The sequence below is a fragment of the Bubalus kerabau genome, chromosome X, assembly GCF_029407905.1.
Source record: "Bubalus kerabau isolate K-KA32 ecotype Philippines breed swamp buffalo chromosome X, PCC_UOA_SB_1v2, whole genome shotgun sequence".
Classification (NCBI taxonomy): Eukaryota; Metazoa; Chordata; class Mammalia; order Artiodactyla; family Bovidae; genus Bubalus; species Bubalus kerabau.
The window spans coordinates 70,190,009-70,213,180 of record NC_073647.1 but is presented as its reverse complement, the minus strand read 5'-3'; the positions used below and the strand labels follow the sequence as shown (position 1 = coordinate 70,213,180).

Below are 23,172 nucleotides of genomic sequence, written 5' to 3'. Positions count from 1 at the left end.
CCCTCCAAGATATTAGGTTTTTTTCTTTTTTGACTGCACTGCATGGTTTGTGGGATCCTAGTTCTCCAACCAGGGAACGAACTTGCACTCTTGGCATAAAAGCACAGAGTCATAACCATTGGACTCCAGGGAATTCCTAAGACTAGGATTCTTGACTGGACATCACAAATCATAGCCACACCAACGTTCCTTTCCCCTTACCACTCACATTTGGGTTTTCAGGCCCTAAAGGGGCCCGTGGCCTCCCTGGGGCTCCAGGCCAACCTGGATTGCGTGGAAATAAAGGGGACCCCGGAAGTCCAGGATTGGTTCACCTGCCTGAATTGCCAGGTAAGAAAAGGAGCTTCTCCCCCTGCCCCCTGCCTCTCCTGTTGTGTGAGTATGTGTTTGGATTGTGGTAGCCATCCACCCACTGTAGGAAGTTAGGTTTGTGCTCTGGTGTAAGTGGGGTGGTTTTGATTTCATAGTCAGACAAGACAGAGCTTAGAGCTATAGAAAGACAGCGTCTCAGAGCAATAAGGGCCATTTGTGATGAGCTGAGCCAACCCCTTCAGGTTCAGAGGAGGAAACTGGCGCATATAGAAAGTGACTCGCCTGAGATCACAAAGTCACTAGTGACAGGGCTAGGACTCTGCCGGGTGGTCTGACTGCATGTTCTGGCAGTTCCCTGGATCAACTCCTGAAAGGTCAGAGAAAGAGATTCAGATAAGGGAGAGGGGAGTTGTCATATTTCAGACCCTTGGCTGACACCCTGTTGTTCCAACCTGAGCTTCATTGTGCTACACTGCACCAGCGGTTCTCAAACTGTGTTCCCTCAGCCAGCAGCAGCAGCATCACCTCGGAACTTCTTAGTAATACAGTTCCTTGGCCCCTTGGCAGAGTTACTGATCAGAAGTTTTGTGGCGGGGTTGGGGTATGGGCCCGGCAATCTGGGTTTTCCCAAGCACCCCTGCCCCAGGGGATTCTGATGCATGCTCAGTCTGAGGACCACCCCTGGTCAGCAGCAGGGGACTCATCTTAGGCCACATTTCCTTGGGTTTATTGGTGTCTCAGGTCCCTCCACCATCCAGAAAGAGGGAGGCATGAGGACGGGAGTTAGACAACTCCAGAAGAGACCCGGCCTTTGACAGGAGGTCCTGGCTCTAACCTGTGCTCTTCGGCCACTGTAGGAGCCCCAGGAGCGAGTTACTGAGCTCTGCCCAAGGCCCGGCCTCATTGAGCTAGAACCTCCTCTGGGTCACATGTTGCAGTCCCTGCCACTGGGCAAGTCTTCCCAGGACCAGAGACCTTTAAGGAAAGCCACACACATTACTAATGTGACAACTTTTGTAGTAGGAAAAAAATCTGTGTCAGAGTTCTCTAACCAAACCTATGACTTCTAAACCTCCATGGCCTTTTATTTTTGACTCTTCACATTTAGGGTTTCCTGGACCTCATGGAGAGAAGGGCTTGCCTGGGTTTCCTGGGCTCCCTGGAAAAGACGGCTTGCCTGGGAAAGTTGGCAGCCCCGGCTTACCAGGTCCCAAGGGAGCCCCTGGTGACATCCTTGGTGCTGAAAATGGTGCTCGGGGGGAGCAAGGTCTACAGGGACTGCCTGGGGACAGAGGATTTCCTGGAGACTCTGGCCTTCCAGGACTCAAGGGTGACTTTCTTTTCCCCACCTATTTGACAGTCTGCAGAAAGGCTTTCAGTACCTGGTGTACCTACATGAATAACTGCATGAATCTGGGATGATGGATGAACTAGGGGCTTGAAATGAAAAGTCATTGTGTTCTCTCCCTGCCTTTCTTAAATCACCTGAGTCCATTCTCCTGTCTCAGTAATTCCAGAAGTATCTAGAATCCATAGTCAGATTTCTTGCAAAGCCCATAATTAGCAGCAAGGCTGGAGCTGATGAGACAGTGGCACGTCAGAGGCATCCTGGGGCTGGGCTCCTCTGCTGGAAGGTGGTTTGATGAGCGGTCCCTGCTATCAATCCAGGCTGTGATCATCTGCCTCTTCCTTTTCTTAGGTTTGCTTGGGAAGTCGGGCTTGCTCGGCCCCAAAGGTGAGCGGGGCAGCCCTGGAATACCAGGCCGCGTGGGTCAGCCAGGCCCCCCAGGCCCTAGTGGTCTATTTGGCATCAAGGGCAAACCCGGGCTCCGCGGACCCCCAGGCTTTCCAGGCATTTCAGGTAGGTCCTTCAGAGGAGCAGCCACAACTTGACCAACAAGCTGGGCACTGGGGCCCTGGCACCCTGAGGGGCAGTAACAGCAGTGTGACAGGGTCAGAGCCGAGAAGGAGACTGAGTTGTCTAACCTGAGTTTCACATCTCAAGCCCCCTATGGTGCCAGGTTGAACCAGTTTGGCCTCCAAAAAGTGACCCTCAAATATGAGTACTTCTCGCCCCTCCCCCATGGCCTCCGCCCACCCACCCACAGACCCCGCCCCTGACCCTGGCAGCCTGCCTCTTGGGCCAGCAGGTCTCTGAGGACCCAGGGCCAAAGTGTTTTTCACTCCACAGTGGGGCGTGACATCTCCTGGTTCCAGCCTAGTGTTTGCAACTTGCCTTTTTCTCACACCACCCTTTTCACCCCTGACTCTTGGCCACGTGACTGAAGTTGAGTTTGTATACAACTATTAATATCTTTTTTAATCCTCTTTGTGGTTGTGTGTTTCTGGGGTCTTCACATAGGCTGTCCAGGTGAGAAAACAGCACACAAGCTCACAGACTAACACCCCCACCAGCTTGGCCTCTCGGGGAATTATCTTACTATACATTACAACCTGGTAAGGCCAGGGGTCCCTGAACTCATACTGTGGGGTTGGCCCCCATTGAATTTCCTTCCCTTGTTGTAGAATCCCCTTCACAGCCTCCCATTAGAATCCTGGGGCTCCCAGCTACATGATGCTTTTCAATCCATAGAAAGCCAAGCCAGCCATTCATTTAGGTCCTTGGGGGCCCAAATACCTCTCTCATCACTGATTTGATCCTTTGATTTTTTAATTTCCTTGCTTTGTACCTGAACATTCCACTTTGGCAGCAGCTCAAGAGGTTAATCCCATTGAGCAACTGAAAGCCTGGTGAAAGAAGTCTCAGAATACCTAGGAGACCAGATGGGCCTTGGGAATTTCTACAGTACTTGGCACTAGGGGGTCTTTCAACTCTAATGCCAAGGAACTGGCTGACTTAACTGCTTGCATGAGGGATTAAAAGGGCAGCCCTGATCCATGACTCCCTGGAGGCTGCAACAATTGTTGGGCTTTAACCTCTACTTCACCAGTTGGCTCAGGAAACAGCCATTGTGGACTGACTCATGCTGGAATTACCAGGAAACTAGAGTCCACTTGCCACCCTGGCTCCCTAGAGCTCCATTCAGAGGCTAAAGTATGAACCACATTCATAAAGGGAGAAGAGTTGTCATCAGAAGGGGTTTGCTCATCCGCCCTGCCAGCTATAGTGCCATGCTGGTAAAGGTAGCCACTGGTGGGGCATCCTGGGTGATAAGTGCTATGCGTCAGCCAACTGAAAACCACTCTTCCTGTTAGCCTGCATGGCCCATTGTTCAAAGGCTGTTTACACACCCCAACAAGTCAACCAACCAGAAGCCAGGGGAATGGGCAGTGGCCCAGATCTGGATAGTCTCACTTGACAGCCATCATGTATTCTCTCCTGTGCTGATTCAGGACATCCTGGAAAGAAAGGTCCAAGAGGCGAGATAGGTCTCCCTGCGTCAGCTGGAAAGAGAGGCCTGCCTGGGCTGAAAGGGCTTCCGGGACCGCCAGGGCCAATTGGCTTCCTGGGGAACTCAGGCTTGCCAGGGGCCACTGGGTTGCCAGGCCTGCCAGGTCTGAAGGGTAAGTAAAATGATCAGGAAGGCACCAGTGGGTACCCAACTTGCCTCCTCCCTCCTCTGCCTAGGAAAGGGGAGTGGGGAGGGAGGTGAGCAGGGCTTGCCTGGTGGCTCAGACAGTAAAGAATCTGCCCGCCAATGCAGGAGGGCCCGGTTTGATCCCTGGGTTGGGACGATCCCCTGGAGGAGGGCATGACAACCCACTCCAGTATTCTTCCTGGAGAATCCCAAGGACAGAGGAGCCTGGTGGGCTACAGTCCATGGAGTTGCAGAGTCAGACACTATGCAACTAACACTTTCACAATAGGGCAAGACAAATGCTAAAGGAGGACTCCCACCCACAGCAAGTCACTTTCCCTGCCTGCTGGGTGGAACACTGGGCTGAATAACTTGAGCAGGAAAGCCCAGAACAGGAACAGCCACACCAGGTTTACTCATTTGCATGAACCCTGCGTACAGCCTGGTGGCTCTCACTTCCTTTGAATATTCTACTAAACACCAGGAGTTGGGCTGGAAGGGAAGTAACTGGTCCAAGGTCACACAATTGGTTAGCAACAGCACCAGGCTAGAGCTCATCTCTCTACCTCCTGGGCCTAAGTTTATTTATTTATTTCCTCTGTGCTACACATGAGCTCTAACTTGACAAATTGTAAGAGAAGTGCCCAGCTCTTCTTTCCTTCCTGGTACTTAGTTCCATGTCCCTATTTAGGGAAGTAGCATAACATGTACTAAGAGCTTGGGGTTTAGAGTTAGAGAAACTTGGGCTTGAACCTCTCCTCTGCAACTTTCTAGGTATGTGACTTTGGGTGAGTTAATTAACCTCTCTGAGCATCCATTTCCTTGTATGTCAAACAGGGATAATGATAGAATTTCTTGTTTCTCAACAGGTGAGAAGGGGCCTGTTGGACTGACAGGTTTTCCAGGGATTCCAGGTCTCCCTGGTATTCCTGGAGCAAGTGGATTAAAGGGAATTCCTGGGTCGACAGGAAGAGTGGGGCCATCTGGATGGGCTGGTAGCCCTGGTGAAAAAGGTGAGCTGGGGAACCCAGTTCTGGAATTGCCACCCATGCTCCCCAAGGTACATTTTATTTATCCACTTTGTCATTCAGGTGGCTTGTACCAACTTCAGGATTTGAGGTTTCTCAATGAAATCCTTTTAAACCCAGAGAACTCAATCACTCTGCATTACCACAGCATGTTAGGGGCCTTGACACACATTCCCAGATGCTTAGTGGAGAAGGGTTTTGAGTAGGGTCTAAAATTGTAGGATCTTGGGCTTGTCCAAGAAGAGGGCATGCCTGTTAATGCAAAGTTGGGGAAACACAGGCAGGAAAGAAGCTGGAAGAACCCAGAAAGGGCCCTGGAGTGGTGCGGGAAGAGCTGACATGAAAGAGCTGATATGACATGCTTACCCTGTGTCTAAGCCCCCCTCACGCGGCCTCATTACCTCCATCCCTGCAGGAGACAGAGGTGACCCAGGCCCCTTTGGGATACCCAGTCATCGACCTCCAATGCTGAACCTCCTCTTCAAAGGAGACAAAGGTTCTCAGGGCTCACCTGGAGCCATTGGATTTCCGGGACCCAGAGGTACCGGGGCAGGGAATGGGAAGGAGAAATACCCAAGACAGTTTTCATGACCAAACTTGACTTCTTTACTGGAAAAAAGTCCCCACAGTAGAAGAACCCTCAGAGCAGCAGTGTGGGTGGCAGTGGTTGGTGGGGAGGAGCACGGAGGCCGCCTTTCCTGGGCCTGAGGAGTATCTGGACTGTGAGACTGCCGGTTTTCACTGCCCCTGTGGAACTCAGTTTTTGAACACAGGTGGCTGTGCCCCTGGATGGGCCAGGCAGATAGTGGGGGGTGGGCACTGAGTGGCTTTCCCACTGAGGAAGCTGGGGTGGCCCTGGCTGGTGCCCCATAAAGCCAAAGGCACCTCTTCCTCCTGCTGCTGCTGCTGCTGCTAAGTCACTTCAGTCGTGTCCGACTCTGTGCAACCCCATGGACTGCAGCCTACCAGGCTTCTCCATCCATGGGATTCTCCAGGCAAGAACACTGGAGTGGGTTGCCATTTCCTTCTCCAATGCATGAAAGTGGAAAGTGAAAGTGAAGTCACTTAGTCGTGTCTGACTCTTAGCGACCCCATGGACTGCAGCCCACCAGGCTCCTCCACCCATGGGATTTTCCGGGCAACAGTACTGGAGTGGGGTGCCATTGCCTTCTCCCGCACCTCCTCCTACCCCAAGCTAACTGTCCCCAAACTTTCCTTTTGCCTGCCTGTGACCCAGGGCACCTGCTGCTTGGGGAACAGATTTTCTCTTGCCCAGAGTGTTTCCCCAAGACTTTTGCTTCTTTCCCAGGTGACAAAGGAGAGGCTGGCCACCCCGGGCCACCAGGCTTGCCTGGAGCTCCTGGCTTCCCCAGCCTCATCAAGGGACTTAGTGGGAGACCAGGCCCCCCTGGCTCCACAGGACTACGGGGCTTACCTGGCCTGAAGGGGTACCCTGGAATTGCAGGTTTCCAAGGAATTCCAGGAGAAAGTGTAAGTGGGCCCAGATCTTTGTCTCCCCACCAGGGAACGGCCTTGATAGCAGGGGGATGGGCCCCTATTGCCCACCTTTCTGATCTCAGCCCACTTCCCATGCCCTCCCTGAGCTAACCCCAACAAGGTACCTCCTTGAGTTGGCCAGGTCTTCTCACTTGTTCCCGAACATCCCCTCTTCTGGGCCTTTGTTCACACTATCTCCCTCACATGGCAGAGCATCCTCCTTGCAATTGCTGACGACCTGCTGGTCCTTCAGGCCCCAGCCCAGGTACCCGCCCCTCCAGGAGTCCCTGAGTTCCCACCCTGCTGACACCCTACATCTCACACTGCTTCTACTGATCCTGGTTGGTTCTGCCTGGGTCTGATTTCCTCAATGAGATTGTTAGGACTTGAGAGCAAGCCTTGCTTGCTTTTTTGTCTGCATCCCACTGCCAGCATCCCATGTTGAATTTGGCACATCAGAAGAATTCAGTACAGACTATTTGATGTTTTGATTTCAGAAAGATCTTTGTTGCCTCTAGGCAACAACTGGCAAAGAATCAAAGTCCATATTTTTTTTTTTCTGGATTTTTAAAAAGCAGGGTGGTAGGGTAGTTAGCAATGAGACAGGCATAGGCTTGATTCTCCGCTCCATCACTCATTAGCTCTGTGATTTGGGGCATACCACTCCAGTTGCTGGAGCCTTGCTTTTCTCATCTGTTCAAAATGGGAATAGTATTCAAACCTTCTTCAGCCCATAGTGAAGGTTAAGGGAGCACATATGTATAAAGCAGGTAGCATTGTATAGTCTGTACATGACAGACTCTGAATAAATAGTAGCAATAATAGTACTGAAGGGACTAAATAAATTGGATCACAGGACACCTGTGTTCCCTGCAGGCACAGCCCTTGTCCTTTAAAAGTATCAGTCCAGCTGATGGAGAGAGAAAACACACACACATACACACACACCTGAAAAAAAGGCAAAAGAAACAATTCTCAACCTGCTACCTACATACTAGGTAGGATGCAATCAAAGTGGGAAGGCATTCTGGGAGGGGTCCCAGCATAAGCAGGGCTCTGAATGAGTAGATATGGCGATACACAGAAAACCCCAGGTGAATGGGGGGTGTCATGGTCATGGTCCAGGGAGCTAAGTGACCCAAATCAGACTGCCACCCAAGGTCCTGGGTAGCATGTGTCCTTACTGGGTACATCTCAAACCCAAACCATACCAGATGCCAGGGGAGGAAATGGGCCAATTGCAGCCAACATGCCTGCTTCTCAGACTCAATATGTTGGACATTAGCCAGTGAGGACAGTTTTTCTTGTGAAAATTATGGGATTAGACCAAATTCAGACTCCAGTACCTGCCTGCATACAGCCCGCTGCCTAGTGGCAGAAAGACTCCACATTCCTTGCAGAACCTGTGGCAGAGGCCTACCTCCACTTGGGGAGGCCACACTTGTTCTCGTCCATCATGGCTTTGGCATGGGTGGTGATAGCCAAATGTATGTAGAGTGAATCAAGTTCCTGGACTGACTGTTAGGTTCTGTATTTTCTAAGAGATTTGCTAGAACATCTACACCTTGATTTCCCATGATACCAATTGTGTTAGGCACTGGGAAGTTATGAATGACAAGACCAGGGTTAATCTGCAGATCAAACTCTTCTCCAATTTTTACCATAAATATGCATTTCTCCCCTTGCACATAAATTTCCCCTCTTCAGGATGCCCCCCTCCTCTCCACCCCTGCCACAGAGTATGCAATGGACAGGTCTCAAGCAGTGGCTCAGGGAATGGAGGGGGAAGAGATGATGGGAGGTCCTGAGTGCTAAGCAGAAATACTGATTTCTGTATTGCTTTGAAGGGTTCACAGGGTCTCAGTGGAGCTCCCGGGCTACCAGGAGCGTCTGGTCTCCCAGGTTTAAAAGGTAAAGTGCTTACTTCACTCTGTATAACTGGCTCTAGGTTCATCTACCTCACTACAACTAACTCAAATTCATTCCTTTTGATGGCTGAGTAATATTCCATTGTATATATGTACCACATCTTCTTTATCCATTTATCTGTCAGTGGATATCTACGTTGCTTCCACATCCTGACTATTGTAAATAGTGCTGCAATGAACATGGGGGTATATGTGTCTTTTTCAGTTATGGTTTTCTCAGGGTATATGCCCAATATATTAATGCATATATATGGAATCTAGGAAGATGGTATTGATTAACATATTTGCAGGGCGGGAATAGAGACACAGACGTACAGAATGGATTTATGGAGACAGCAGGGGAAGGAGAAGGTGGGACGAATTGAGAGAGTAGCAATGAAACATGTACATTCAGTTTAGTTCAGTTCAGTTCAGTCGCTCAGTCATGTCTGACTCTGCAACCCCATGAATGGCAGCATGCCAGGCCTCCCTGTCCATCACCAACTCCCGGAGTTTACCCATACTCATGTCCATCGAGTCAGTGAGGCCATCCAGCCATCTCATCCTCTGCAGTCATCAGGGTCTTTTCTAATGAGTCAACTCTTCACATGGGGTGGCCAAAGTATTGGAGTTTCAGCTTCAGCATCAGTCCCTCCAATGAACACCCAGGACTGATCTCCTTTAGGATGGACTGATCTCCTTGCAGTCCAAGGGACTCTCAAGAGTCTTCTCCAACACCACAGTTCAAAAGCATCAATTCTTTGGCACTCAGCTTTCTTCACAGTCCAACTCTCACATCCATACATGACCACTGGAAAAACCATAGCCTTGACTAGATGGACCTTTGTTGGCAAAGTAATGTCTCTGCTTTTGAATATGCTATCTAGGTTGGTTATAACTTTCCTTCCAAGGAGTAAGTGTCTTTTAATTTCATGGCTGCAATCACCATCTGCAGTGGTTTTGGAGCCCAAAGAAATAAAGTCTGACACTGTTTCCACTGTTTGCCCATCTATTTCCCATGAAGTGATGGGACCAGATGCCATGATCTTAGTTTTCTGAATGTTGAGTTTTAAGCCAACTTTTTCACTCTCCTCTTTCACTTTCATCAAGAGGCTTTTTAGTTCCTCTTCACTTTCTGCCATAAGGGTGGTATCATCTGCATCTCTGAGGTTATTGATATTTCTCTCCGCAATCTTGATTCCAGCTTGTGCTTCTTCCAGCCCAGCGTTTCTCATGATGTACTCTGCATATAAGTTAAATAAGCAGGGTGACAATATACAGCCTTGATGTACTCCTTCTCCTATTTGGAACCAATCTGTTGTTCCATGTCCAATTCTAACTGTTGCTTCCTGACCTGCATACAGGTTTCTCAAGAGGCAGGTCAGGTGGTCTGGTATTCCCATCTCTTTCAGAATTTTCCACAGTTTATTGTGATCCACACAGTCAAAGGCTTTGGCATAGTCAATAAAGCAGAAATAGATGTTTTTCTGGAACTCTCTTGCTTTTTCAATGATCCAGCGGGTGTTGGCAATTTGATCTCTGGTTCCTCTGCCTTTTCTAAAACCAGCTTGAACATCTGGAAGTTCATGATTCATGTATTGCTGAAGCCTGGCTTGTACATTACCATATGTAAAATAGCTAGCTAGTGGGAAGTTGCTGTATAACACAGGGAGCTCAACCTGGTGCTCTGTGACAACCTAGAGGGGTGGGATGAGGAGGTGGGTGGGAGGGAGATTCAAGAGGGAGGGGATATTTGTTATACTTATGATTGATTCACATTATTGTATGGCAGAAACCAACACAACATTGTAAAGCAATTTATCCTCCAAAAAAAATAATTAAAAAAATTCTTTCATTAAAGAAAGATAAGGAACATTTCCCCTTTTACTGTGTTTTTCCAGAGCAAGGTGGATTTCTAACAGGCCCAGGGTTCTCCTTGGGGGAGACTGTGTGTTTACAGGAAAATGAACCAATTTGCATTTCTGCTTTGGCCAAACCCCCTTTGCAATCTTTGTTAGTCAAAGGTAGGCGAATAGCAGTGGTTTGACCCACCTGCCTTCCAGACTCAGCAGCAGAGGACACCCTCAGCTCTAGACAGTCTCCTCTTCTGGTGATATTTTAGGGCTCTTCCCATCATCTTCTCTGCCCATACCAAGCCTAGTAATGTGTTTCCCAGTGGAGATATGCTGCATGTAGCAGCATTTCATACCAATAGCCTGGTAGCATCCCAGCCCTGCATTGCAGCATAAAAGCATAACATTTTACCCAATGGGTAATTGTGTCAAGGAGTTTCCCTGGCCATGATTTTTCCTTCAAAAGATCTTTTTGCTATACCCCAATACAAAAACTTTTTTTTTTAATCTATTTGCTGCAAATTGAGCTATACCTTCTCCTGATGACTTAAACAATATCTTGATATCCCCAGGAGATCAAGGCCAGACACTTGGAATTTCTGGTAGCCCGGGACCCAAGGGACAACCTGGGGAGTCTGGTTTCAAAGGTAAGGCTGCTGTACTTTTGTCTCCTACATTTCACAGACTCCTTAAAACTGAGCATTGGAAGGAATTTTGGAGGCCAAACCTAAGTTCTGCAACTTCTGTCCAGTGCAGAAAAATTCCAACCTGACATATATCCACTCAGAGGCAGTCAACATTTTCCCCAAGCAAACCAGCCTACTTTTTCTTCAAGACTCACAGACTTACAGGATAGTCTAAGACTTTTAAGATAATGGGGTCCACTCCCTTAATTTATAGTTTTGCAAACTACTTCTTAAACCTTTCCACCCATCACTCCTACTTCTGGGAACACTCAGAACAAGTTTACTTACTTTTTCAGTTGGGCATGTGTGCATGCTAAGTCGCTTTAGTCATGTCTGACTCTGTGCGACCCCATGGATTGTAGCCCACCAGGCTCCTCTGTCAATGGGATTCTCCAGGCAAGAATACTAGAGTAGGTTGCCATGCCCTTTCAGTTGGGTGGCACCTTTCAAGTATGAAGACAGCTGCCACAATACCTTTCAGAGTTTCTTCACTGGATCCAGCTGCCATGGCGGCTCAAAACGGCTTCACCTTCCTGCCCCTACCCCCACCTCCTGTGGAGGAACATTCTCCCTGAACTATACCTTGATCACTCAGCATTTTTCTTGATTTTGTAGGTGTGAAAGGAAAAGACGGACCAATTGGTGATGTGGGTTTCCCAGGAAACAAAGGCGAAGATGGGAAAGTTGGCATTTCTGGAGATGTTGGCCTTCCTGGCTCCCTAGGTACCATGACACATGACAACTTTATTCTGAAAAATTTCAGATCAGCCTCAAGACTTCTTCTGATTTCTGCCTTTTTTTAATTCTTAGGACTCCCCGGAGTTGCAGGCATGAGAGGAAATCCAGGGCTTCCAGGTTCTCCAGGCCACCCAGGGACAACTGGGCCCCTGGGTCCCCCTGGCCTAATAGGAACCAAAGGTATGTGTATTAGGGCGTGGCAGTGGGGAAAAGGGTCCTTTCCTCAAAAAAGGGTAGTAACTACTTTTCATTAGGAGACCCTAGCCGGGGTTAAGCCATATCCAGGGAAGTCACTGACTGAGCTGCATGAGAGGTAATGGGAAAGGAGGAAGAAAGGAGGATGGGCATGAGTGGAAAAAGGAGAACATGGGGTCCATGGAGAGCAGAGTTAGGAAGGAAGATCATCGCCCTGGCATAGGTAGCCTTTCCCTGACTGAGAGATTAGGCAGCAAGTCTCTGGGAGCTGGCAACTCAAGGTCTTGGCATTGCCACTCTGAGTTCTTCTTGAAGTTACATAATTATCTACCATCCTGGAGGAGGGCATGGCAACCCACTCCAGTATTCTCGCCTAGAGAATCCCATGGACAAAGGACCCTGGCGGGCTACAGTCCATAGGGTCGCAAAGAGTCGGACATGACTAAAGTGACTTAGCACAGGACAGCACTGCTCTTAAAGCTATGTGTACATGCATGTTCAGTCGCTCAGTCAAGTCTGACTCTTTGCAACCCCTTAGACTGTAGCCCACCAGGCTCCTCTGTCCATGGGATTCTCCAGGCAAGAATACTGGAGTGGGTTGCAGTGCCCTCCTTCAGAGGATCTTTCCAACCCAGGGATCAAATCCTTATCTCACGTCTCCTGAATCAGCAGGCAGGTTCTTTGCCATTAGCACCACCTGGGAGGCCCTCTTCAAGCTATAATGGTCTCTAATGAGAGGCAGAAGCACTTAGGGTGGAAGGTGGAGACTAAGGGTGGTCCAGTCTCCCTTAGGGCATTAATTAATGCTTCAAGAATGCCCAGGACCTTTGAAATGAGGACTTTGCAGTGCCCTTGGGGGCAGGACCTTTGGCTGACCCTTCATGATTCAGAGTTGCTGGAACCATTTCTGATCTTCTCTCCCCTCAGGTTTCCCTGGACTTCCAGGTTTACATGGACTGAATGGGCTTCCAGGAACCAAGGGGACTCATGGAACTCCAGGTAAGCAAGACCCTGGAAGGCAAGGAGGAGAACACCAACTCTTCCAGAAGCCTGATGGGGCTGATCTTGAGTTCTAGGCCACAATGTATCCCATATCCTTAGACTCCTAGATGTCCTTAGTATGAGTGAGTGAAAGTCGCTCAGTCGTGTCTGACTCTTTGTGACCCCATGGACTTATACAGTCCATGGAATTCTCCAGACCAGAATACTGAAGTGGGTAGCCTTTCCCTTCTCCAGAGGATCTTCCCAACCCAGGGATCGAACCCAGGTCTCCCACATTGCAGGTGGAGTCTTTACTAGCTGAGCCACAAGGGAAGCCCAAAACAGTGGTTAGAGGTGGCTAGATTAGAGTTTTATATAAATTTGGTTAACATTTATTGAGCATTATGCTAAATATTATACCTGAATTACCTTATTTACTGGAGTGGGTAGCCTTTCCCTTCTCCAGGGGATCTTCCCAACCCAAGGATTGAACCCAGGTCCTCCACATTGCAGGCAGATTCTTACCGGCTGAGCCACAAGGGAAGCCCAAGAATACTGGAGTGGGTAGCCTATCCCTTCTCCAGGAGTTGAACCAGGGTCTCCTGCATTGCAGGAGATTCTTTACCAACTAAGCTATCAGGGAAGCCCTCTAGATGTCCTTGCCAGCCCCCAGTTGGGGATGCCTTGATGTGTGTGTGTTGGGGGGAGGGGTAGAAAGTTGAATGGAGTTTGTCCTTCTACCTGCATCAGCTCTTCTCCCTATCATTTCAGCCCTGAGCCTCTGGTGTCTGTGAGGCAGACTCCCTGCAAGTGAGCTGGGCACAAGGGGCTCACCCCCACTGAGTTGTGTCCCCGCATCTCTCTGCATCTCCTCCTAGGACCTAGTATAACCGGTGTGCCTGGGCCAGCTGGCTTGCCTGGTCCCAAAGGGGAAAAAGGTTCTCCAGGAATTGGCATCGGAGCCCCAGGAAAGCCAGGTATAAGAGGACCCAAAGGTAGTCAAGGTAAGTAAGCCCAAGTCACACTTGGCTGGGCAGCCAGGGTTGGAGTTCCTTGGGGTCATGTGGCTCCCAGAGATGAGTTGTGCATGTCTTTACATCTCTGGGGATTTCAGAACCCAAATACTGACAAAAAGAGGGTAGGCTGCACCTCAGGCTTTCCCAGGAAGGGGTGTCAGAGAACAGTTCAATGAGTCCTCTCTAGCCTCCAGCTTCCCTCCAGCTCTCCCTTATTAACCACAGGGCCTTTCTTTCTCACTTTGTCAGAGTCTAGTTTTAATGGTCCTGAGGGACTGGGCTTGTCCACTTAGAGAGAGGTTTACCGGAAATCCCTTGGTGTCCAGGGCAGTTGGCAGTCACAGGGCCCTGAGAAGACAGTGTGGCTGCTGGAAGGAGCCCAAGACTAAGAGGATAAGTATCTCCCTAGGACAGGCACACAGCAAGCAGTTGATTAGGATTTACTGGGTTTACTAGAAATCAGATTTCACCTTAATCTCAGCCCCTGACTCATCACATAGTCTGAAGTCCCTTTCTGAGTCTCCCTTCCCCTACTTCTCGGGCTTCCCTGGTGGCTCAAACAGTAAAGAATATGCCTCCAATGAAGGAGACCTGGGATCAATCCCTGGGTCAGGAAGATCCCCTGGAGATGGGCATAGCTACCCACTCCAGTATTCTTGCCTGGAGAATTCCATGGACAGAGGAGCCCGGTGGGCTACAGATCATGGGTCACAGAGAATCAGACACAACCGAGTGACTTTCACTTTCACTTTTTTCACTTCCCCCACCTCTCAAATAATAAGAATGAATTCTGATTCTTTAACTCTCCTTAGAAATATTGTAGAGATGCATATACCTCCCACTCAGTGTAGAACAAGACATTAATTTCATGTATCACCGTAGCTGAGAGCAGGGACTCTGAAGTCAGACTACTGGATTCAAATCCCAGCTCTCCTTCTCACTAGCTACATGACCTTGAACAAGGAAGGTACTCACCCCTCCATCCCAAAGGAACCCATAGGTTTCCTTTTCTATAAAATGTGAATAAGAGAATCTACCCTATATATTTGGTGAAACATCAATGAGGAGTGAGGTAATACATATGGAAGCACCTAGCACAGTGCATGGCAGCTTCCCTGGTGGCTCAGGTGGTAAAGAATCCACCTGCAATGCAGGAATCCTGGGTTTGATCCCTGGGTCGGGAAGATCCTCTGGAGAAGGAAATGGCAACCCACTTCAGTATTCTTGCCTGGGAAATCCCATGACAGAGGAGCCTGGCAGGCTTCAGTCCATGGGGTCACAAAAGAGTCAGACATGACTGAGTGACTAAGCACCTTACACCTTAGCATGGCACGTAGTAGTTGGTCAAGAAACATTGGCCATTCTACTATCACATGTTACCTGGGGAAATCATGTTTGCAAAATGTTCTGTTCCTCATAGTTCTGGGGCCTGATGTCCCACCACATCATTTTATGCATTTATGTGCATGTTTGTATAATCTGCGTAGGTTTTCCAGGAACTATATTCATGCATTAATTCATTTCCAGCTGCATTTTATGTTGGGGCATCTGCTGTCTCTGTGTTTACTCTTTCCTTTGTCTGGACCAACCTGTACTTTTCTGAAAGCCAGCAGTTTCTCCAGAAGTGAGGGCTTAGGAAGGGAAGCTTTATGGCTTCTTTGGCAGGAGATAGAGCAAGGTCTGGATCCTGGGTGGAAACACAGGCATGATGCTTTTCTGTTTTTAAATCTTGACTATGAATTCCTGGTCGTTACATTATTCATTGCCTTTGGCTATCTGAGGTAATAAAATCACAAATACAAATGCAGTAAACAGCACATGTCAAGATGGATGCATTTCAGGTGCCTAATGTTGAAGGGGGAGAAAGGGGAAGTTGAAGAGGAATATGTTTAGTGTGATTCCAACCAATAGGTTGTTTAGGGATGCAAATATGCATGGATATTCAAACTGTGATGAAAAGGGAATGATGAACACAAACCTCAGGACTGGTTGCCTCTGGGAGGGAGGGAAGATGGTGAAATCTGTAAAGGGTGTGAAAAGAACAACCTAGAGGGATGCGATGGGGTGGGAGGGAGGTTCAAGAGGGAGGGAACTTATGTATACCCATGGCTGCTTCACGATGATGTATGGCAGATACCAACACAACATTGTAAAGCAATTATACTCCAATTAAAAATAAATAAACTTAAAACAAAAAAAGCCAGGAAAGAAAAAGAAATTCAAAGGTATTGCTAACTTCTTTTCCTTAAATTGGGTGGTTGGAACACAGATGTTCATTCTATCTAGATGATTGTTTACATATGGTTTATAAATATTCTTCTCTTCTTCTCAATATCTAATTAAAAGAATTTGTTTTAAAACATACATATCAAATATCATATCCCCCAACAGGAACTGAATCTCTAATTTGATTATAGAAATCAATGTATAACGAAGGTTTACCCCTTAGTAAATTTCCTAGGAGCAAACCCTGTCCCTACAATACATTTATCTAAACAACATTAAATTATGCCATTTATTTCCATATTTGCAGTATATACTGAGAGGCCACATTAGTATATTTTGGGGTTTTTTTTTAGGGCTGTGATGATGGAATAAGTTTGGAAAATATGCCATCTTGCATTCCCATCATGTGATCACTGAAAATATCTCATTCTTAAAGAAACACTTGAGCTTTTTTTTTTTTTTAACTATGTGAGGTCAGTAGTACCTTTATTTCAGGTTTAATAATATATTAGTGTAATTATAAAATCAAGAAACAGTTCGAAAAGAGGAGTTGGCTGCAAAAATTGCCATGGAAACAAACTTTATAATCTGTGCCTAGCCCACACTTACTCTACTATATGTGGTGTCTTGTTTATTTGTTTTGCATAATTTCAGCTCATATATATGTATAGATATATGAAGATATATTTTCAGAAAAAAATACAGTATGCCTTTCTTTTCAGATTTTTACCTTTATGAAAATAAAAACTACGTCAAAGACTCATCAAGACATAACTAAAAGTAGTACCATGTGGTTTTGTGACTAGTTTTGCTTTTTGTTTTTACTTTGTTTCTTTTCCAGACTTCTAATAATTGGAGACTTATTGAAATTTATTTTTTCCTCCTTTATGTTTCATCAGTATTCAATTAATCAATGAGCTGCTAATGATGCCCAAATTAACCAATCTGCCATCTTCCCTTACAAGTTTTCATGGATTTTCCATTTCGTAGCAAAATATGAGAAATTCTACATTAATATTTTCAGCTTTTTGGTCAGAACAATCAAATGCAACATTAATATTTTGGTATTTTCTTGTCACAAACAAGAATCTCAACCAGCAAAACAGTTTATCAATCAATTTGAATTAATTCCTCTTCATTTAAATATCTTCTAGAATATACCAAAGTAATAAATACACTCCTTCCATGTTACAAGAATAAAATAGATTTCTGCATTTGTATATGTGGTTTTGATATGTTTTCCCAGCAAGATTATCATCTACGTTTTTGATGTATGCATATTACATACATCTTCTATAATCTGTTGAAATTTTTTTGGTTTTGAACCTAATAGAAATCATCCCACAAACAGAAATTTGAGCAAATATTATTACGTAGGCCAGTAAGTGGCTATTTTCCTTGGCCAAACAGAGAAGGGATTTAGGCAATTAAGAAAGCATTTAGCTAATATCATGAATCACCTATAACACTGGTTTCCAGCTTGCCTGGAAGACCCAGAAATTAGCCAGATAAGACACCAAGGGTATCAGCACCCTTCCCACCTCCATTCTGCTGGAGCAGGTGAGGTTCTCTTCTGACTGGTTAGGGGCTACACCCTACCTCCATCTATAACCTTCTCCGGTCAGCAGCAGACAAGACTGGCTAACTGAATGAAACATTATACAATAGGGACAGTAGGTTTAAAAACACCTCAGGGAACTTCAGTTCCAGGTGCTACAGTTATACCTTCTTTTCTTCCTGATTTTGGGGAAATCTGTTTACCATATTTCTATTACCAGAGAAGTTGGAGAGCTAGAACTTTCTGAGGCTCTATTCATCCCAATTCAATGCCAGTGGGGTCTCTCTGAGCTCCTGTCAGCTGTTTGGGGCCACTGGCTGCCAAGGGAGGAGCAAGGGACAAGAGCCCTCTGCTGGCCTAGGCTGCTCTGGCTGCTACCTAATGGCTTCCATTTTCTCTGAGAGAGCCTGGCCCTCTCTTAGGTACACAAAGCCCCTGCAGCCCCTTTTATTTATTCTTTGCAGGTTTTCCAGGTCTCCAGGGCACTGCTGGTCTCCCCGGTGCACTGGGCCTCTCCTTGCCTTCAGTCATAGAAGGACAGCCTGGTGACCCTGGGCGACCAGGCCTAGATGGAGAACGAGGTAAAGCCAGGAAGCCCGAAGAAGGCTGGCATTGCCTTGTCTACAGTCCAGCCTCACACCCCTCCCCCTGCAGGGACACAGGGGACCAGAATGGGCTACATTTTGCTAAAAGGGTTTGGGAAGGTCTGGGCACTGGGGCCCCACAGAAGGCGAGGGAACATTATTTGCCTTGGGAATGGGCTTTGGCTTCCTATCAATGTCAAGGCCTTCCACAGCGGCCATTTCCTCTGCCCCCTGCCCTCATCCCTCTTCCTATCTTATTCCTAGGCCGCCCAGGCCCCCCTGGGCCCCCAGGCCCCCCTGGGCCTGCCTCAGATCAAGGCGACCCTGGAGACCCTGGCTTCCCTGGAATTCCTGGCCCTCAAGGGCCCAAAGGAGACCAAGGAATTCCAGGTTTCTCTGGCCTCCCTGGAGAGCTAGGATTGAAAGGTATGACTGCATGGCTGGCAACTGGGCCCTTTCCCACTCCACAGTTGGAGATGGCCCCTTCCTGCCACCCTGTGAACAGAGACCGGCTGATGATGCTCTTCCGGCCTTTGTCTCTGCTTAATCTCAAGCCCCCTTCCCCCATCAGCACCACCGTGCCAGGCCCTGACTTGCTTTCCTTTGGGCTTTGCCAGGCATGAGAGGTGAGCCTGGCTTCATGGGGACTCCAGGCAAGGTTGGACCACCTGGAGACCCAGGACTTCCCGGGATGAAGGGGAAGGCGGGGCCAAGAGGTGAGTTGAGAGCATGTACTGGCTGCTCCTGAGTTCGAGGGAAGGCTTGGAGTGAGATTCTTTCAGGAGTCATTTATCACCGTGCCAGAAACGGAGTTTGTCCACCTTGGGGATACCTCTGCCACCATCAGCTCCCAGGACTGAAGGCCACTGCTGCCTTGCCACCATGAATCCTACCACTGACCTCCCCTCTCTGCATCATTTCTGCATTAGTGTGTACTGGGCTGGCACTCAATTACCACTTATCCATTTGCTGAATCCAGAAATGAAGCCTGTCTTTTACACCACTCCCCTCAATCACACACATCCAATCCTATTAGCAACTCCTGGGGGCTGTGTTTCCAGAATGGGCCTTGCATCCGCTCCCCTCTCATCACCTCCACCAATACCTCTCAGATCCAAGCCACCAACATTTCTCATGTGAATCACTGTGGTGACCTGCCGACTGGTCTCCGTGCTTTCATTATGCACCTCCCCCAACAATCGTTTCTCCAGACTGTGGTGGGAGAGGTCTTATAAAAGCAGAAATCATCCATTGGTATCCCATGGCATCCCTCATCACCAGCTTTTACCCTTTGCTGCTCACTGTGCTTTTCTCACACTGGCCTCTTTCTGTTATCCAAAAACATCACACCCTGGCTGGCCACAGGGCCTTTGCACATGCTAGTTCTACTTCCTGGAATACTACCTCCAGCCCCTTCTAATGCTTTAATAATCTCAGCTTAGGTGTCACTGATTGTAAAAGGCCACTTATCACTAAAGCAGGTTCTCTCGGAGAAGGCAATGGCACCCCACTCCAGTACTCTTGCCTGGAAAATCCCGTGGACAGAGGAGCCTCGTAGGCTGCAGTCCATGAGGTCGCTAAGAGTCGGACATGACTAAGCAACTTCACTTTCACTTTTCACTTTCATGCATTGGAGAAGGAAATGGCAACCCACTCCAGTATTCTTGCCTGGAGAATCCCAGGGACGGGGGAGCCTGGTGGTGCCATCTATGGGGTTGCACAAAGTCGGACACGACTGAAGTGACTTAGCAGCAGCAGGTTCTCTACCCTGTAGCCCTCTCTGCTCCATCCCATGGTCACTGCACTCTCCATTTCCTTTGTAGCACTTTTCACAATTTGCAGTAAGATTAATGGTTTTTGTCAGGTTATGCATATTTCATCTTTATCAACAGACCATTGTCTCATAAAGGTCTTACTCACTGCTCTATCCCCTCATCTACCAGGGACTAGAACTCAGTAGGCACTCAAGCAAATTGACTTATTTGGCTTCTATCAGTAAGCCAGCTGGTTGAGTTTGAGGTCCTAGGCTGTGATGCCAACTGAACCTCCAGGGGCCTTCCCTAGCCACCCCCTCTGCCTCTGCCTGACATTTCCGTTTCTTCCACCCTCCCACAGGCTTATCCGGCCCTCGAGGTGCTCCTGGACACACACCCATTGCAGAAGCCATCCAGGCTCCCCCTGGACCCATGGGTCTTCCAGGCATTGATGGAATCCCTGGCCTCATGGGAGACCCCGGGGTCCAAGGACCTGTGGGCCTACAAGGTGAGTAGGGTGCCAGGGAAAGGGAACTTGGTTGGGAGCTGAGATGGCTTTGATTGGGATGCTGAAGCAACTGGCTAGGAACCCCGCAGCTTCAAGGGGGTAGATTCATCAAGCATTTCCTTGGTTTCTTCACAAAGCTCCCAAGCTTCTTGCCAGGAAGGAGGGCCCCCAGGGCCAGCAATTGTACTTGGCTTCAGAGAATGTGGGCAGAGCACAATAGCTAACCCAGACAGCTTGTCCCTCACTAATGTGCTGCTGCAGAAAGGAGGGAGTATGGTGGGCAATAAAGAGAAAGGGAGAAAACCCAGGGTTGGGGGACAGAAAACCCAGCTACTAATTCCAATTTTGCCTCAACTGGAGTAAGCTAACAGTCTCTCTAGGCCTCAGTGTCCTCATTTCTGACTCGGGACCCCAGCATTTGCCCTGCGTCCTTCCCAGAGTTGCTGGGAGGATGAGAGGAAGTGAGGACAGGTGTGTGAAGGGGCTCAGAAGGGCTAAGTTCAAAGTGGGGTCCCAGGGCCGAGCTACCCAGACGTGAACTAAGGACTAGCCTGGGAGGCTCAGCCCTGTCCTCAGCCTGCACTCCCAGGTGATGGCCAAATCTGCCCTCTTCTGGTGAGTCCTGGGCATGACACACAAGTCCCCTTTCTCCAGGGAAGACCTGGAGAAGTCCCTCTTCCTCCACACTGAGTACCCCGCTGTGGGCCTTCTCTCCTTGCAGGATCTAAAGGTTTACCTGGCATCCCCGGCAAAGATGGCGCCAATGGACTCCCTGGCCCACCTGGGGCTCTTGGTGATCCTGGTCTCCCTGGACTACAAGGCCCTCCAGGATTTGAAGGTCTGGCAACGTCAGCACTAGCAGGCAGAGGGCTTCTATAAGGGTTTGAGGCTTGGTAGTGAGTCAAAATCTCAGATCTTGGAATTAGGAAACCTGGCAGTAAAGCTTGACACTACTAGGAGGCTGGAAAACTGGGCTCTCACCCATTCATGCCGACTCCATCCTGAGCTGTGACGGATCAGAGCCCTACATTCCAGAAGGTGAAAAACTGTTCCAAATAGTTCTCTGGGTTCTCTTCCAGCTCTTAAGAGCTATGACTCCCCTGCCCTGCACCAACCCCCTTCTACCAAGGGATTCTGATGTGGACAGAAGGGGGTTTGGTTCAAGGGAGAAGAAAAACTGAGGTAAGATGTAGCTGTTCTGCTACTTACCTCCTTTTATATCAAAAATGGCAAATCCACATTCCTGAGGCTCACAGGACAAGTGCCATGATTGTTAGCTATGCCTGACAGGAAAGGAGGGTGTGATTTTGCCTCGCTAACCCCAGCTCTGCCTTTGCTGCCTTTGATTCAGTGAGTCCTCAGTTATCTCCTATGAAAGCCTGCAACGCCAGCCTGAGAAGTAGCCCTCTCTGCTCCCTCATCCCATCCCAGAGAACCCAAGGTTGGGTGACTGTGGAAGAAAAACTGGGTCGTGTGCTTTTCAAAATGAGGACTCTCTAGCCAGATACATCTGAGTTGGCATTCTAGTTCTACCACTTACTAGCTGTAGGTGGTGAGAGTCAGTTTCATTATCCACAAATTGGAGTGATGAGGTTGTTGTAAGGATTGAGTGAGCTAATGCTTGTACATAATGGCCCCTGCTCAACGCTTTCCACCAAGTGAGTACCTTCTGTTATTATTGGCTGTACCTGCCTCACCCCTTTTCTGCTCTCTCCATCTCAGGAGCTCCAGGGAAGCCGGGCCCCTTCGGGAGGGCTGGAGTGCCTGGACAGAGCCTGAGAGTGGGCTACACCTTGGTGAAGCACAGCCAGTCAGAACAGGTGCCCCTGTGCCCCAGCGGGATGAGCCAGCTCTGGGTGGGTTACAGCCTGCTGTTCGTGGAGGGGCAAGAGAAAGCCCACAACCAGGACCTGGGTAGGTACCAGCTCCCACAATCACCCCTGGCCATCTGTCCCCACAAGGACCACTCCTTGTTCCTCCCAACCATTGGTGGGCCCATGTTGGATAGTGGGTTATAAGTACCAGGTCTAGAGTCATTCATGCAGATCTGGGTTCAAGCCCTAGCTCTGCCACTTACTCTGGACATGTTATTCAACCTATTTTACCTTCTGCCTCCTTCTCAATGGAACAAGGCTAATTCTAGTACCTGTCTCATAGGTTGGAGTGAGGATTACAAAAATCACCCATGTAAAATGCTTAGAACAGTGTTTTACATATATTTGTTGTTGTTGAGTTGCTAAGTCATCTCTTTGTGACCCCATAGACTACAGCACACCAGGCTCTCTGTCCTACACTATCTCCCAGAGTTTGTGCAAATTCATGTCCATTGAGTCAGTGATGCCATCTAACCATCTCATCCTCTGTCGCCCCTTCTCCTTTTGCTTCAGTCTTTCTCAGCATCAGGGTCTTTTCCAATGAGTCAGCTCTTTGCATCAGATGGCCAAAGTATTGGAGCTTCAGCATCAGTCCTTCCAATGAATATTTAGGGTTGATTTCCTTTAGGATTGACTGGTTTGATCTGCTTGCAGACCAAAGGAGTCTCAAGAATCTTCTCCAGCACCACAATTCAAAAGCATTAACCATCCATTAAACATTGATGATTAGTGCTAAGGTGCTTAGTCACTCATTTGTATCTGACTCTTTGCGACCCCATGGATTGTAGCCCATCAGTTTCTTCCATCCATGGGATTTCCAGACAAGAATACTGGAGTGGGTTGCCATTCCCTTCTCCAGGATGTTTCAGACCCAGGTGTTAAACCCAGGTCTCTTGCCTTGAAGGCAGTTTCTTTA

General features: G+C 48.3%; 1 protein-coding gene across 1 annotated transcript in view; it reads left to right on the top strand.

Annotated features, from left to right (window-relative positions):
• COL4A6 (collagen type IV alpha 6 chain) overlaps positions 1-23,172 on the top strand; it is a 337,408-nt gene that overhangs the window by 311,189 nt on the left and 3,047 nt on the right. Inside the window, exons 28-46 of the mRNA XM_055564756.1 lie at positions 223-330; positions 1,421-1,642; positions 2,012-2,173; positions 3,667-3,837; positions 4,721-4,864; positions 5,295-5,420; positions 6,189-6,370; positions 8,224-8,287; positions 10,709-10,783; positions 11,438-11,545; positions 11,633-11,740; positions 12,683-12,754; positions 13,615-13,740; positions 18,001-18,117; positions 18,385-18,546; positions 18,738-18,836; positions 20,236-20,382; positions 21,104-21,220; positions 22,105-22,296. Of these exons, the coding sequence (XP_055420731.1) occupies positions 223-330; positions 1,421-1,642; positions 2,012-2,173; positions 3,667-3,837; positions 4,721-4,864; positions 5,295-5,420; positions 6,189-6,370; positions 8,224-8,287; positions 10,709-10,783; positions 11,438-11,545; positions 11,633-11,740; positions 12,683-12,754; positions 13,615-13,740; positions 18,001-18,117; positions 18,385-18,546; positions 18,738-18,836; positions 20,236-20,382; positions 21,104-21,220; positions 22,105-22,296 (2,502 nt within the window). The remainder of the gene's footprint in view (positions 1-222; positions 331-1,420; positions 1,643-2,011; positions 2,174-3,666; positions 3,838-4,720; positions 4,865-5,294; positions 5,421-6,188; positions 6,371-8,223; positions 8,288-10,708; positions 10,784-11,437; positions 11,546-11,632; positions 11,741-12,682; positions 12,755-13,614; positions 13,741-18,000; positions 18,118-18,384; positions 18,547-18,737; positions 18,837-20,235; positions 20,383-21,103; positions 21,221-22,104; positions 22,297-23,172) is intronic.